The sequence below is a fragment of the Cyprinus carpio genome, chromosome B16 (assembly GCF_018340385.1).
Source record: "Cyprinus carpio isolate SPL01 chromosome B16, ASM1834038v1, whole genome shotgun sequence".
NCBI lineage: Eukaryota > Metazoa > Chordata > Actinopteri > Cypriniformes > Cyprinidae > Cyprinus > Cyprinus carpio.
In genome coordinates, this window is record NC_056612.1 from 5,139,961 (window position 1) to 5,157,325 (window position 17,365).

The 17,365-nt window shown below is 38.1% G+C and overlaps 2 protein-coding genes across 2 annotated transcripts in view; one reads left to right on the forward strand and one right to left on the reverse strand.

Moving 5' to 3' along the window:
• Positions 1–131: 131 nt before the first annotated feature.
• themis2 (thymocyte selection associated family member 2) lies at positions 132–10,160 on the forward strand. Its single transcript, XM_019119350.2, has 6 exons — positions 132–513; positions 2,006–2,146; positions 3,096–3,521; positions 5,670–6,844; positions 8,281–8,395; positions 8,515–10,160. The coding sequence occupies exons 1-6, from the start codon at positions 417–419 to the stop codon at positions 8,595–8,597; spliced, it is 2,037 nt and encodes a 678-aa protein (XP_018974895.2). The 5' UTR covers positions 132–416; the 3' UTR covers positions 8,598–10,160.
• Positions 8,779–17,365, reverse strand: part of rpa2 (replication protein A2) — a 41,266-nt gene continuing 32,679 nt past the window's right edge. The window contains exons 7-9 of the mRNA XM_042740414.1: positions 13,794–13,913; positions 12,878–12,972; positions 8,779–9,058 (exon numbers count right to left, since the gene is read on the reverse strand). Coding sequence (XP_042596348.1) covers positions 8,971–9,058; positions 12,878–12,972; positions 13,794–13,913 — 303 coding nt within the window. The 3' untranslated portion in view covers positions 8,779–8,970. The remainder of the gene's footprint in view (positions 9,059–12,877; positions 12,973–13,793; positions 13,914–17,365) is intronic.

The following is a 17,365-nucleotide window of genomic DNA, read 5'->3' on the forward strand; positions in this document are numbered from 1 at the left end:
ATTCTGCAGTGAATGACGGACGCGATTGAACGCCCCTTTAGGAAGACTAACCAATAGCAGTATTGCTCAATTCATATTAATGAGCTTAGCCATCGCCATATAAGGAGGACTTGGAACTTCGCCTTCCGGGACTGGAGACGGTTGTATATTATTCAGGATGACAGCATAAGCGAAACCGCAAAAACATTAATTATTAATGCAGCTATTCTATGTTGAAACAAAAATTACACGTATAATAATTGACACTGAATTGAAATGTATCTATTTAAATAAATAAATAAATCCCTAAACATGCAAATCAAAGGCTTGTGTGCAGCGAGTTCCTCTGAGACTTCCTCTCTGAGTCTGAACTCGTAGCTCTAGTGCGCGCACTCAGAAGAGCAGCTCAGTGCGTGAGTGTCTGTTCGCTGTGAGAGATGGGAGACCTCCAGTCTCTGCGAGTCTTCATCAGCTGTCTGGATCAACAGTCTCTACCCCGCATCCTGCAGATCTGCTCTGGGGTTTACTTCCAGGGTAGGGTTATATGATTTATATACTCTCTCTTTCTGCATATTCTGTAGGAGACTTTCTCAATGCATAAAAACACAAAACAAGAAGCAAGATAATACTGTTCTTCACCCAAAGTTTGTATTATTATTGTTATTATTATTGTGTTCCACTATGTCCATACATTTATTTTTCATTGTGTTTTTTTTGTTAATGATTCTCCGTTTTTTGTGTATTTTAAAAATATTATTTTTTTGTAATATGGGGAAAGAGTGTTTTTTTTTTGTGCATGTTGTGTTGAGACTTTGATTTTAGTCCCAGAGATGTACAATGATGTAAAAATAATGAAATTTTGATGTTGAACTCTTATTAGTTCTTTAATGCATCTGCGACCCCGTGTATTAAACAGGCATGCACTTTTTAGAAACATGCATGAATTGCCCAGTATATGATGCTGTTTCTGTTTAGTTTAGATTTGACCAATTTTTACATTTGAAAACAGTGAACAATAAAAATGAACAATGTGCATATAAAACCTTCAGTACAAGTAGATGTGAGAGCGAATGAGCGGTCGAGTTTACACTTTCCCCACGCTGAACACAACAAACCTGCGACCCAACCCAAGTTTAGAACCACTGCTTTAAATAAAGAGAATGTTGTACATTTGATTAAAGTACAATAAAACAAAGGCTGCTAACTATAACAGGAGCTATGCCTCATCACAGAGGAAGATCATACCATATCCAGACTCATTTTCAAATAGTTTTTCTTAAAAGAATATCTTTTAGTGCGGTTTCGGAGCATATATATCCACTGTAGAGGACATGCTTATCAGGCATTTTAGGTAGACATAATAAGTGATTAGGGAAATAAATGATATATCAATATTTCTATGAAACATGAGATTTTATATGAAAATGTTGCTAGGGTATTACTCTCATTATTATACTTATTTTTTCATCACACGTTGCCTAAAGAACACATAAATATGCAAATTAGAGACTAACCAGATACACTGTTTATAATAGCAAAACCCATGCTTACCCTCATATTGTGTAAAGTAAAATAGTATATCAAATCATTCTCTAATATCTTTCATACCATGGTTGAGAATCTGTGTGCAGAGTTTGGTTCAGGTGCAAGTGTCCTGGAGCTGACAAAGTCCTGAAAACCTGATTTCTATTAAACACAGGCACTAGTGTGCATCTTTTTCCAACATTTTTTCCCCCGTTTGTTTCACAGAGGACAAATGATAGAAAAATAAATTGCATGGAAACTAAAAATGTACATGTAGTGAATATACTTTGTTTTTTCTTATACTCAAAACAATGTAACGATGTGATACAAAAACAAAAGGAGGAGGAAATTTACAACTTTTTTTTTTAATTATTGATCTCAGGAGGCTATGGCATGTATGACTTTGCGATCAAAGTCCATCTTATCATTTTACAGGAAATTCTTATAAAAGGAACCCAGGAAGTTATGCAAATAGAGCATGATGATGTGTTATTGTTTTTAGGTTCCATTTATGAGCTTTCAGGGAGTGAAGTGTGTTTATCGACTGGGGATTTGGTGAAGGTCATTGGTTTAGAGCTTCTGTCTGTATCTTGTGAGGAGATTGAAACTGGAGCTTCTTTTGAATTGCCTACTGAATACCCAGGTGAGCCACTACACAACAGCAAGGTGTTTCCAAGTAAAGTAATATAAACTAGAGTTGAGTATCTGGACCTAGTGAAACCTCTTCTTACATTATTGAGTAAATAACAGCCCATATGATTACAAGTAAGCTGGGACAGGATTCACATAGATTTAGCTGTATTTTCCATTTAAAGCATTGATGAAAATAATCTACTGGCAAAATGTGTTATTGACGTGTTCTAATGTCACCAAATGGAATTCCAAATAAATAAAGATTGTTTTCAAACAGGTTTCCCAGCCACTGGACAGATCCTATCCGTCCATCATTATATTGTGCCTGGATGTTCAAACCAAGCAATGCTTTAAATTGGGATCATGCATTTAAAACCAAATTGAAGGGAAAGAAGAAATTATTATTAAAAACAATTACATGTAAATATTTAAATATAAAAACCCCAGGTGAAAAAAGTGCACTTCCATAATGTACTTAAAATGCTTTATTTTCATTTTGTACTTAATATACTGAACAAAATATGATTTAGTTCTTCTTAAGATAAACCTAAGATCATTTAAGTGTTCTCAACTGCTATTTTGGGACACCATAAATATGAACTAAAATGTGCTTTTAACATACAATCTCTGTTTAAAAAATGGATTTAGTTACCACTTGTAGTACACTCAATGTTTTAGTTCATATTCATGGTGTCCCAAAATAACAGTTGGTGATTTTAAGTTTATCTTAAGTATGAAAGAAAATGCATGCATGCAAATAGAGCACTTTAAATCCATAATGGAAGTGCATTTTTTTTCACCCGGGACAGCTTAATCCAAAGCAGTTATCTATCCATAAATAAGACATGATGCTATAGACCTTAACCCTTCAAAGAGGATGTTGTTCAAGGAAATTAATTTGTAAACTGAAAGCTAACTGGGCAAGTTTATTGATTTTAACACACTGTGCATCTCTCTAGGTCACTTCAGTCTCGTCCCTGAGGACCTACCTTACAATACAATAGAGGAAATTGTGGGTTTGTGTCCTGTTGGAGTGGACGCCTGCGGCTCCTTCACCTTCATATGCCAAAACGAGCTGACTATAGACAACTTCACGCTACCCGCAGGAAAACAGCTGACCCTGCTGTCAGTGGAGGTCGCCAGAAATGGAGAAAGACTGGCACGGTGTCAGGTGGTGGGGCAGAACATGGCCTCTGCAGAGATACTCCTTCCTATGGCCCTCAGAGGAGAGTTCTACGAGTGCCAAAGTGACCGTGGCTACTCTCTACAGGAAATCATGGCATCATCCAGACTGAGCAGCCGTCACTTCCGCAATACAGCGGAGAAGAACAGTGGAAGCGTGTTGATTTTTAGCCCAATGTATGAAATTAGTGCCATCATGCATAGTAAGTACAACAGTGTTACCTGGTAAATATTTGTCAAGTCTGTCCCACTGAAAGGTTGTTGGTGCCAAAGCCAAATCCATAATTGTCCAGCACAGATTGTTCTTTTTTTTAGCACAGGAAGTTAGCATCACCCTGGTTCCCTCGACAAAAACCCAACAGGATTTTTCCATTGGCTTTTGGATTATTGCAGAAATTAAGCTGTGCCCAAACTCTGGTGTCCCATTTAGCCATTTATCAGCAACTGCCATTTTAAAGCCAAGTAAAATGTTAAGAATGAAACGTGAAACTGTCTTGCACGACTTGTGTGAACCACAGTCCTCATTTCAGCCGTTTACCAAAAAACCCATTCAGAAACCCACTGACTTCCAAACAATGGAACCAGACGAGCTGCACTTCTAGGCTGCTTAACAAATTGGTGAATTTTAGTTTATTTATTAGGATTCTCATTTATTAGCTATTTGTATTATGTTTTTACTCTGAATTACTGAAGTGTGGACCATAGACTGTATAAAAACATGGACGTAGTGTCCGTGACGTCACCCATAGACTCCTGTAGAGTGGTTTTGAAGCTCAAAGTGTGCAGAGCGGGCCGTCGCCATCTTGGCAGCGCATCACCGTGAGACTCTCCCGGATAATTGAAAATGGGGAAAAGGCGGGAGCTGGTTGCTAAAGCTGAAGCCACGCCCACTTAACGTGACGGCATTGTCAACAGCGGCAATCCACCTGTCACTCAAGCGGCCACGCCCTTAATTATGCAGAACTTTAAGGCTTAATATAATTTAAATGGCTGAGTTATAAAAAAATTCACCCCCCTCACAGTTGTCATGAAGGGCAAAATTAGCAATATAGACCAAAATCATTTTTTGAACCAGGCTGTAAACATGTTTTTTTTCTGCTGTAAAGTTGGGCATTTTAACATGGGGAGTCTATGGGATTGACTCCCTTTTGCAGCCAGCCGATGAATTACAGTTTAAGTCACTTCCATATGGGCTTCACAAGAGAGAGCGGGAGGTTGCCGCTGTTGTGGACGCAGTTTTGTTTTTATGTGAAGCATAAAAATGACAACTAAAAGGAGTCTGAATCTGCTAAAATGTGAAATCGTTTCCAGGTTTTGGCCTACAAAAATACATTATAAAAAAGAGCCAATTGCCAACTGGCTCCACTTCTCTTAGAAACCATCATTGTCCTGAAATGTATCGGGTGTCCATTGGCTGGACCAACTTGCTCTTTGATAAGAAAATATTGCATGCGTTTTGTTTTTTCCCCTGCTGATTTGAAATGATGCAGTCAAACACCGATCAAGATTCTGGTATTTCCCCATGTGAGTAGATAGGAGTTGGTTTTGCATGTCTAAAGAAACTAACCTAAGGTCATGCAAATGACCTTATCATGTCACAGAGTTAACTGACTTTCCTTGAAAGCAACGTAATAATATAATCAGCAAAGAAGTCTGAAGTGGAAATTATTTGATATGAATTGTACTATTACTTCTGATGATTGCATCAAAAGCAGCTTGTGATTTAATCAAATTACTTTTTTGGCAAGTCAGTGAAAGCAAGCTCAAAGAGTGGTTTGCAGATCCCCCAGTCAAGCACCATGTACCAGCAGGGTTTAGCAGTAACTCTAACACACTTGGACCAGCTAATCAAGGTCCTTGGGTTTGCCTGAAAACTACAGGCCAATATGTCGGAGCAGAATTTGAGGTCTCCACGAGTGGCACAGAGCAGAGGTGTCCAATCCTATTCCTAGAGGTCCACTGTCCTTTAAAGTTTAGTTCCAATTGATCTAACAGTTTTAAACCAGCTAACCAGGGTCTTTTGGTTCACCTAAAATCTACAGGCCAGTGTGTTGGAGCAGAATTGCTGTCTTCCATGATTGGGACTGAGTATAGCTGTCATAGAACAGGGGTGTCCAGTCATTCTCCTGGAGGGCCATTATCATGCAAAGTTTAACTCCAATCCTAATTAAACACATCCTAATTCAGGATTACTAGAAACATCCGGGCAGGTGTGTATGGAGCTAAAACTCAACAGGACACTGGCTCTCCAGCAGCAGGACTGAATGCCTAATCATAGAGGCTTGATGCATGGAAATGGTCTTGGAATAAATGTTTGTTTTTTCTTTTCTTTTTTTTTTTTTTACATATAGTGAGGAAGAACGTAGTCAAGTTCCCATCCAGCCTGGAAGTGGATGTCGAGGACGTGACAGATCAGTTCCAGGATTTAGTTTTCATAACACCGCTATCAATGACTGAAGTTGCGACTCAGCCAGTGGAGTCCTTCCCGACTATGGCAGAGATCATTGATGGCCCAGAAGGCAATCAGTTTTTTAACTGCAGCTGGTTCCAAGAACTGCAAAGAGGCAGGCATCTCGTGTTACATAGTCGTGGCACAACAACAATGATATTAGCCTCAACTCCAAAGGGGAGGAAGGGAAAACAGTACTTCATCATCTCCAAGAGCTATGGTGGACGAATGAGAAGAAGGGCCCGGGAATTTGGATCAGTGTACGAGCTATACTTGGCATCTTCTCAGTTTCCAGGATTGAAAGTAAGCGTGACTCATCACTGCGAGGCGGTGGAGGAAGAGGGAATGCCTGCGCTCAGTGTCGGCGACCAGCTGGAGGTTTTGGGAAAGGTGCTGATGAACGGACCCGGGGATAAATCTGGAGCTGCTCAGAAAGTAGAATGTTTGATTTGCAAACGGACTACGGAGGTGGTGGACGACGAGGATGATGAAGACGAGGAAGAGGATAGCGAGGAAATCTCTCTGCCACTGTTTATGGCAGGTAACTTTGTGGAAAACCTTTCAGACAACAAGAAGTATAAATTAACAGATTTAATAAGCAGCACTTTGCCTCTGGATGTTAAAGTGGTGACTCGGGATAAAGCGCTAGAGAAAGATCCCCTGATGGGGTTACCAGCACTTAAGCTTGAGGAGACTTTCACGGAGACCACAGTGTTGACAAGCCTACCGAATCAACCAGACCGGTGCTTTGAGTTGCCAGTACGCTGGTTACAAATGTCTCTCTGCTTCACCTCCGATCATCTGCCGTGGTCCGAGGCCCCAGAACGTCATGTAGAGACAGTCACTGAGGTGACAGAGAAATTCTACTATGAATATCATAAACTTGTGTGCAAAATTGAGGAACCACCTCCTCGTCCACCAAAGAGGAAGCCATCTACTTCAGCAGTGCCTAAGAAGTCCTCCAAGTCTGAATCGAAATCATCAAAATTAAGGAGCGCTGTGACCAAACAGCTCGACAACCTTTCTCTGGGTCAGACAAAGGGAAAACGAGCTCCTGCTCCACCTCCGCCAGAAGATGTAAGCATGAACTTTTTATTTCACCCACTACAACAGAAATGCAGGGTTCAAACATGAATACCAAGGTTTCGTAATGAGTCATTCTTAGATCGGCCATTACGGGATTATCTATTACCACATTTTCCAAAATTCCCCTGTGTGGTTCATGTTAATGAGCGATGGAAAGATCAATTGCTCACATATTTACATGGAACGTTTAAAAGCAAGTTTCATCCAAAAATATTATCATCTTGTTCCAAATCCATACAGCTTGCTTTGTGAAACAAAAGATGTTTAGCAACGTTTCTAACATGCTCTTTGCTATACAGTGAAAACAACTCGGGATGGAAGCGGTCAACCTTCAATAATGACAAAGCACCGTTAAAGTATCATGTAGTCTGTTTAAATCGTCAACTTTTGGGTCAATATGAAACTCTAGTACTTCTTTATAGCTTATTTAAATATAGCCACTATTATGTTGTCCATACACGGATGTCTATGCACAGTCTAGACAGCATAATTGATCTATAAAGATATTTCTCAACAAATAGTCAATGTAATAACAAATGCAATAAAAGGCAATTATTTTTTACTGTTAGTGACAGAAATAACCTTTCCCTCTATGAAATGAATTAATTAGAATAATAAGACACTATAGGACTGTTGCCAATTAAATTAAATCAGTATATCAACAAAAACCTATATGCACACCGGAGCGCTGGCAGAAAGGCTGTGTCTGAAGTGTATTGCAGGTCAGCAGGCATTAACACAGCAATTACAACTGCATAAGTAATGCTACTGTATGTGATCGATATTTTCAAAATAACATTTTGAATACAGAAATACAAAATGATGGAAAATAAGTATAGATAATTCAGGAATGAAACATGACTGTCTTGAAGTCGATGAATCATTCACTCAACTAATTTGTTCAAAATGCAGAGCATTGAAGAATAAAAACCCCACTGGCGTAATTCACAGTGAATTGTTAAAATTTTCACTATGCAGATTTACAGCACTGTGGTCAGTCGAGGTACATGATGACAAATTTTCAATACGTATTAGTGCAAACTTAACGTACAGATTTGGACAGCATCACACAAGTTGCATCGACCACTTTGTCATTGAAGCTTGTTGGTTTCCTTCATTTTCACTGTATGAACAAGAGCATGTCATTCATCATGGCAAATATTATTAGTTCCTTCTGTTTGGTGGAACAAAATACATGTCAAGGGTGAGTAAATGATGATCGAGTTTTTATTTTTGGGTTAACTATTGGTACATGCATAACTCATCACTTATAAAGTCTCCTGCAAGCACCATGTGAGATGGTAACTATGCGTGCCTAAACAGAAACACAAACTATCATCACATGTTCCTCTTTTCTTATTTGTTTAGCTGGCTCAGCAGCTTATGAATTTCATTTATTTTTTTTTTCTCTCGTGCAACTCCATTAGACTCCAGACCAGCCCCCTCCACTCCTGCCTAGGAAAAGCTCATCGATAGCTGAGACTAACCTGACCAGTGTGCACAATACGTATGTGAAAAGCCCCACAGTAGCACACAAATCAGGTTCGTTTCTCTTTGCATTTTAAGATGTTTGTTGCTAGCTAGATATTTGGAATCGCCCATCAAGGAGCTGAAATATTGTATACTAATCTATTCTTTCCTTTTCTTCCTCCAAAACACAGAACAGAGACTCTCTGACTCTGACCATGACTATGAGTCTATCGAAGATGCAATTACAAACCCCCATGAAAGCTTGTTTTATTAGTTCAAGGACACTTGTATTCTGCTGTCTTCATAGCAAGACGTTCCAAAGAAACCTAAGAAATCAAAAAAAGAAGAAAAAAAAAAAAAGCACCAGCTAATATGGAGTCTCCACTGCACCCACACCTCTAATGCTAATCGGAAATACTTTTCACTGTGTCTCAATACTCAAAGACAATGCAAGGTTTAACAAATAGAACATTTATTGTAAATCATGTCCTGCTTTTTCTTTACGGCATGCTGAACTTGAAAGAAAATAGCTTTATATGACTGTGCTTTTATTAAAAATTAGCAAATTTAACTGAAATTTTTTGTTTTTTCATGAACACTATGTAGATAAGGCTTATTAAGGCAGTGTAGATCTGCCAAAAATGTAATTAGTTTTCATTGTCTGTTGATCTGAAGTGGTCCTCGTCAATGGTGGAGAAAATGTGTCCCTCGTTGCTGAGAAAATCCACAATTTGCCTGTAAAAACAAAGAGAGGTGAGAATCAAGCCGGTGTAAAAAAAGAACTGGTGTTTAATGATGAGGTGTAAGTGCAGCAGTTTGTGTTTTTAGAAGGCTTTTCACTGTTATCTTAGTTCAGCATTACACAGAAAGAGTGTTGACAAGCATTTGCATATTGGATTCTGTGAAACATCTGGTGGTTGAAAATGAGACTAACACAATTTCAAATAAATGCAGTTCCTTTTAACTTTCTATTCAAAGAATTTAAAAAAATTTAATTTTAGGCAGCCAAGAATCTTTTTAACATTTATAATAAGAACCATTATTAGTAATTGCTGCTCGAGTATCATCAATTATAATTGGTGAAGACTGGAGTAATGATGCTGAAATTACATTTTAACATTAAAATAGAAAAGTTACTTTAAATGGTAAGAATATTTCACAAGATCACTGTCTGTGTTTGCTGTATTTCTGAATAAATAAATAAAGCTTTGGTGAGCAGAAGAGACTTCTTTCAAAAACAAAAACGTGATTATTCTAAACCTAAACGGTAACGTGGGTTATCAGCTCAGGACGAGTTTAGATGCTGCTTCACTGATTTAATACTGTTTTTGCCAAAAACCTTTACACAGAATGCCTCTTGCGTTTGTCTGGGATGGATGTACTGCAAGACATGCAAGAGAACATGTCTGTGAGCAATGAGAAACCTTACTATAATACATATGACTGGACACCAAGAGCGGATTCACTTTTGTGATAGTTAACATCTCAGTAATTGCTTAGACTGTAGCTTTCTCACGCAGGTGAGACTTTATCATCAGTTTAGCGCTCGTATCTGCTGACAAGATCATCTCACGCTTGTTACTTGTTAATAATTCTAATGGTTAGAATGCAAACTGCACATTGCACTTTTTTTTTTTTTTTGGCACATTGCTAAAATTTATTTACACTGCTGAATTCTTTGTACTGTTGCTTCATCATGACTAAAATAACAGCCGGAAAGATGGCTTAGTAATTTATATAAAATAATTATAATTGCTGCAGTTTTCCTCAGCATTGTTATCTATTGAGATGATTATTTGTGGTCAGGTTTCTTTTTAATAAAAGCGCCTTCCTGATATGCACACGTACATCTTGTTGTGGTTTAAAGGGAACTATATATTTAAAAGGTTTCTCTTACTTTAGACAACTAACTACGTGCTGTCCGTCAAGTGATTATTAAACCCATGTGCTGTTGAAAATCTTTTAACCCATTTACTGTTTCCAGTTACAAATGACCAGCCTTTTAGAAACTGCGTGTAAATCTCTCAGGTTGTATTATCGCTAAATCCTGAATTCAATGTTTTTGGCAACTTGTTCTTTCGATTAGCACTGGTATTGTGTTTCTTTGTAGAACTGGTTAATAGTAGGCCTCGCTGATCTGAGCTCATGCACCTCAGTTTTTGAGTGAAAAAAAAAAATTATGCATTATTTATAGATTTTAGATGCATACATTTAGATCAATGAAGCCTAAGATCAAGCAGTTCTAAAGGGAAATACAAAACATGTGCTAACTGAAAGAAAACAAGAAAACAACTGAATCATAATTTGGTAACAAAATAGCATGAGAAATTAAGAAGCAATTTTTGTATGCCGGTCATTTTTAACTGCAACAAAGTACAAAAAGTTTTTTATTTTTTTGGAAAGTTGTTACACCCTTTGAGCAAATTCTGTAAGTTTTAGTCCACTGCAATAACTAGCATTTTTGGGAAAATGAAAATCCTCTCGGGGTCAAAACGAGTGGAACTCAACATGAGGATTAACAATAAAATAAAAACGTGCATTAAAAGAATGAAACTGTAACTTTCGAATCCATTGCAAATCTATCAAAGGCTAAACTGAAATTACAAGTCAGTTTGAAAACAGTGTAAAAGATAATAATGAAATTAAATACAAAACTATCATAACTTTGTTAAAGAAAGAACTAAAAGCAGAACCATCTTGAAATACCATTTCTACATAAGAACAGGATCAGCTTCATAAATAAGGGGAAAAACACAGAGATACAAATATAATGAGATTTCAGCTCAAAATCTCACATGAAAACCTTACTATGAGAGAAAATAGAGGAAGCCTCTTCAGGGAAATAAAGGACATGTTTTTCTCAAAGCTTACTAGGCTTGAAAGAAGAGAAACTGAAACTGAAAAAAGAGGAAGAGCAACGTCAAATCCTTCTCTGGGTTAAAGGGATAGTTCACCCAAAAATGAAAATTATGTCATTAATGACTCACCCTCATGTCGTTCCAAACCCGTGAGACCTCCGTTCATCTTCGGAACACAGTATAAGATATTTTAGATTTAGTCCGAGAGCTTTCTGTCCCTCCATTGAGAATGTATGTACGGTATACTGTCCACGTCCAGAAAGGTAATAAAAACATCTTCAAAGTAGTCCATGTGACATCAGAGGGTCCGTTAGAATTTTTTGAAGCATCGAAAAATCCATTTTGGTCCAAAAATATCAAAAACTACGACTTTATTCAGCATTGACTTCTCTCCCGGGTCTGTTATGAGCGCGCCGTTCACAGCACATCCGGTTCGCGAACGAATCACTCGATGTAACCGGATGTTCTTGAACCAGTTCACCAAATCGAACTGAATCGTTTGAAACGGTTCGCGTCAACAATAAGCGTTAATCCACAAATGACTTAAGCTGTTAACTTTTTTAACATGGCTGACACTCCCTCTGAGTTCAAATAAACCAATATCCCGGAGTAATTCATTTACTCAAACAGTACACTGACTGAACCGAGCCAGATAACGAACGAAACATTGACTCGTTCTCGAGTCAAGAACCGTTTCTGTCGGACGCGTGCGATTCGAGAAACCGAGGAGCTGATGATACTGCGCATGGGTGATTCAGACTGACACACAGCGCGTCTGAACCGAACTGGTTCTTTTGGTGATTGATTCTGAACCGATTCTGTGCTAATGTTATGAGCGCGGGTAAACCGAAGGCTTGAATCAAGGGCAATCATCGCCATTGAAGTCATTACGTCGAGTGCAAAATAACTGGTGAGAACCGTTTTCGGCAACTGGTTTATTGAATCAAACTGTCCGAAAGAACCGGTTCGCGGAGAAGAACAGAACTTCCCATCACTACCGGTGATCCGAAAACCGATGCAACCGGTTCTTGACTCGAGAACGAGTCAATGTTTCGTTCGTTATCTGGCTCGGTTCAGTCAGTGTACTGTTTGAGTAAATGAATTACTCCGGGATATTGGTTTATTTGAACTCAGAGGGAGTGTCAGCCATGTTAAAAAAGTTAACAGCTTAAGTCATTTGTGGATTAATGCTTATTGTTGACGCGAACCGTTTCAAACGATTCAGTTCGATTTGGTGAACTGGTTCAAGAAGATCCGGTTACATCGAGTGATTCGTTCGCGAACCCGGCTGGATGTGCTGTGAACGGCGCGCTCATAACAGACCCGGGAGAGAAGTCAATGCTGAATAAAGTCGTAGTTTTTGATATTTTTGGACCAAAATGTATTTTCGAGGCTTCAAAAAATTCTAACGGACCCTCTGATGTCACATGGACTACTTTGAATCTGTTTTTTATTACCTTTCTGGACGTGGACAGTATACCGTACATACATTCTCAATGGAGGGACAGAAAGCTCTCGGACTAAATCTAAAATATCTTATACTGTGTTCCGAAGATGAACGGAGGTCTCACGGGTTTGGAACGGCATGAGGGTGAGTCATTAATGACATAATTTTCATTTTTGGGTGAACTATCCCTTTAAGGCCCACCACAAAAGGCCTTTCTGTTAAGAGACGCGTCCCAGGGGAGGTGTGTACCTGATGACTGTGACGCTCATGCTGCTCAGCTTCTGCTTCAGGTCCTGCATGCTGATGCCTTGAGGCTCATGGCAGCTCTTGATCAGACTCAAAACCTGCACAAAGACCAGAACCCACATCAGGAAAACACACGTGTATCTGGAACCTGTCATGCTTTTTTCTTTATTACGTTTTTTTACGCCATGTTAGCATCATGGCTATTTACATGGCAAAACAAGTTCAGTATCATCCATAAGATTTACATTATATAAAACATTTCAACTTAACATAAGATAGAAATCTAAAATACATTTAGGTGGTACATTTTCAAATATTCCATGCAAGCATGTTTCTGAATAAAAGCGTTTTCTAGCAGCATCATAATTATAATTCAACAAAATATGCTTAATAGTTAAAGGCACTTTCCATGAAAGACATAAAGGAGGAACTTCGCCTATTAATAAAAACCCATGGGTGAGTCTTGAGTGCCCCGGTCTACACCTAGACTTGAACATGTCTTGATTTAAAATTATAGAAGCTCTGTGATGCTTTTTACAGGGTGAATAAAATACTTTTTCTTTGATGAATACAATGTTAAAAAGAACAGCATTTAGAAACCAATCAATTTAGGTCTTTAGGATCACTTTTTATTGATTTAACATCCTTGCTGGGGAAAAAAAATAAAATAAATAAATAAAAAATAACCCCAAACTAACAGTGTAAGAAAATTCAGCGCTGCATCACAGGAATAAATTATTTTACAGCATGTTAAAACAGAAAACCGTTAACATCTTTAAAAAAATATAAATATTAGTGATCCTGCACTTCTGAATGGCAGCACACACACACACACACACACACACACACACACACACACACACACACACACACACACACACACATTCAGCTCTTGTACAATGAAGCATTTTTGACTCGCCTGATTCTGGTTGGCACTCAGACCATTGACTAACATCATACTAGCGCCAGAATAGCTTCCTGTGGAGCTCATGCTAGTCTGCGCCGTGGGCATCATGTTCGTTCCTGCACCTCCTCCCATCTATAACAGAAAGAGCTTCGGTTAGCAAACACACTAGTCACAACAGAGAAAAAACATTAATGCACACACACTGAAACAGTGAGAGAGATAATAATATAGTAATTCTGCTGCTTTCCTCTATTGGAGTTTCAATATTATATTACAAAATGACATTTTATTATTTAGGGCCCTATGATTTTGGATGAATAAAATCAAACAGAGCTGTCCAATTAAGTCATGATATGGACTAGTGTCTGCAAACATTACTTTGTAAAAAGTCTACTCTTTAAAAGAAAGTCTGCATGGTCTGTGTGTCACAGTTTAGTCTGCTGCACAAACTCAGACACGCATGATGCTCGTCTGCATCTCACTATACAAGGACATGACCTTCACCTCCAGAGCTGCTCTGAGAGTCACTTCACCAGCGTTCAGGGCTGCTCCGATTGATCAGCTACCGATCACTATCGGCCGATAAAGGCTTTGGGATGATTGATCGGCGGTCTCTATAAAGGGCGATCTCAAGCTGATGACGCATCTGCAGTGAGAGCGAGCTGCACAGTCCACACAGGAATTGTCACTTGTACAATCGAGGCAGTGTCACATCGTCATTAACGTTTATAAATTGCATTTCTTTTTAATTCTTGCCTGTTCAAACCATTCAGCTCTCGTGCACACTCGCAGCACACACATAATGCCAGGTTCACGTTATTATACTCCGTTTGCAGTGTGTATGCGGTGTGTATTTCACCTGCGCTCATGTTAATGGATTAAAGCATTCACACTGCACCCGGCGGTGCGTTCAGGAGCAGTGCGTCTGCAGCAGAGCAGAGATCGTTTCTGCAACGAGTCTACTTTTGCTGCGCTGCAAGCACTGAAATAAAGTAACAGCGCATTGTTTGCAGAAAATATGAACATGGACTGACACGAAAATGTAGTAATTACACTATAAATGCATATAATTAAAGTCTGCTGTGTTTCACAGTCAACATAGGTTATGGCTTTTTGGCTAGGATTAAAGCAAAAGAGCACTTTTAGATAAATCAGTCAAATCAGGAACTGATTTTTGCGGCCTAAAATGACTGAGTTTGCTGCGGCTTTTCTCAAAATTTGCGGTGATATTTGTAGCATTTCTTATTGTTTTGCATTGAAAATATCCCACAGACAACATTCTTATAACACTGTTATGATGTTTCTGACTTTGTAGGGATCCAGACTAACATTTGAGGACACCAGCACTAGTGCCAGTAAGTTCTACAGAAGGTGGTACCAGCATCTGACAGTGAAGCACTCACCCTAATCACACACACGCACATCTCAATCACACACACGCACATCTCGGAGATGTCTATTGGATGTCTGCATTTACATATGCAAAATTTATTTTTAAGAGTGCTTGCTCATCTGCAGTACGTCTCTAAGATGCTTCCTGTCAGATGTCAAATAGACATTTATTAGAATGCATGTAAAACTGCATGCGAGATGTTTATCAGAGTACACAGCAGATGTTTCCCAGATCTTCAGCAGACATCTTACAGATGTACTTGTGCTGTCTGGGTAGTTGAGATGCAGATAAAATTAACTTTTATTACTGTCATTCATAATGTCTAAATATAATTGAATAAATACATATATATACATACACATATATATATACACATACATATACACATATATACATATATATACACACATACACACACATATATATATATATATATATTAGGGAGTGGAAATGGCCTATAAGTACATCTCTGCAGCCATCAACTAGTGGAAATTTAATATTTTTTTTATTTTTAAATAAGTGTTTGTTTTCCTACGTAATGAAACTTTTAGCTTTATACATGGGGGCAACCTATGAAGGATGAATGGTGGTGATTTGTGTATATTGAACAATGTTTTTCCTGGTCTCCACATCAGTGGCGTTTGTTCTGATATCAGCTTTAACAGAATTCTGCACCGAATTTGAATGCTTGTCACAAGATTTCACAGAGATGTTATTGATTCTGTGGCGAATTCGACTGATAAACTCGAGCAGATAAACGCTTTGTGCTGCGTAGCCCAAACGAGTAGCACGGATTCGTTGCGCTTTCAGTTATTTTATCCAGTGTTGCTCTTGTAAATCTGTTTTAGAATGTTTGTGATAATGTCAGAAAAGTAGTTTAAATGTTTTGCCACTTGCTTGAGCAACTTAATATCTCAATCTAGAAGTAAATGCAAAAGTAAGCATTGAATAATGTGTTTCTTATTTATTGCATTTAAACACATCTATGAAAGATTGTATTAGCTAATGCACTGTGTAAAAAATGAATCACAATGCTGAAAAGTAATTTAAGTAACAACCGCACGATTGTCAAACAAAAATGCATGATCAAACATTTAGGAGAGATAAATATATATTTTTTTAAATGTCTAAAAAATGCTTTGCTTGCCCAAAGATGAAAGGACTGTTCCAACGTCACAATTACATTTTTAAAAATAAAGTTGTATGTATTTATTTGACTACCACAGTTTTTGATAATATAACTGCATAAAAAAATAAAAATAAACACAGAATTTCTGGAAAAAATAATAAATAAAAAATATAAATAATAGGGTATTATTATTATTGTTAAATACGCTTTATGAATTTAACCAATTAGACATCCTAGGATTATGTAAACTCAGGGCACAATTTTTTATTGCAATTTTATTAAACATTAAATTGAAGTTTTATGAATTCAATTCAACTTACACATGGCCTTTTATTATCAAGTGAACCAGAAATATTTAAATGGAAAACACAGAATGTGTGTGTGTGTGTGTGTGGGGGGGGGGGGGGGGGGGGGTGTCTATCATGTGTCTTTCGTGCATGGTGGTGCATTTAAAAACAATGCAACGTGAGCTAGCATTAATAGTGCGAAGAATCAAATTTTTGTTTCAGTTTCGAGTTGTGCAGCATTCCGTTCCATTCCTTTAAAGCGGTGCGTTTCGCTTCCCCAAAACTTAACGTTCAAATCAGCCCAATCATGTAATGTGACTAGTGTATACTGCAGTCTACTGTGGGGCATGCTTTACTTTAATAAAGAGTTATTAAAAGTGAATGAGACAGACACGTTCTGTGCGCACCCCGACACGCAGCTAAACACAGAAGAGAGAAGTATACTTGGGCTTTCAGGCGTGTGCATAAACGGACAAACATACACAAAAATATGTCTTGGTGAGGATTTATATAAAGACAGTCAGCTATGTCTTAAGCGAACAAACAACTGGGCAAGAAAATGGATGAGTGTCAGTATATTAGATCCTTTTCATCTTCCTCTTGAAATTGGGAAGATCGCGATTCAGATCGTGATTTGGTGTGAAAAGTTTGTGATATGATATTTTGGGAAGATCACCCACTCCTTATTCTGCTTAAAGGGATAGTTCACCCAAAGATGAAAATTCTGTCATTAATTACTCACCCTCGTGTCGTTCCAAACCCATAAGATCTTCAT

Coding starts and splice junctions, on each gene's coding strand:
- themis2 (XM_019119350.2), top strand. CDS start 417: ATGGGAGACCTCCAGTCTCTGCGAGTCTTCATCAGCTGTCTGGATCAA. Junction 514..2,005: donor CTCTGGGGTTTACTTCCAGG/GTAGGGTTATAT, acceptor TATTGTTTTTAG/GTTCCATTTATGAGCTTTCA. Junction 6,845..8,280: donor CTCCACCTCCGCCAGAAGAT/GTAAGCATGAAC, acceptor CAACTCCATTAG/ACTCCAGACCAGCCCCCTCC.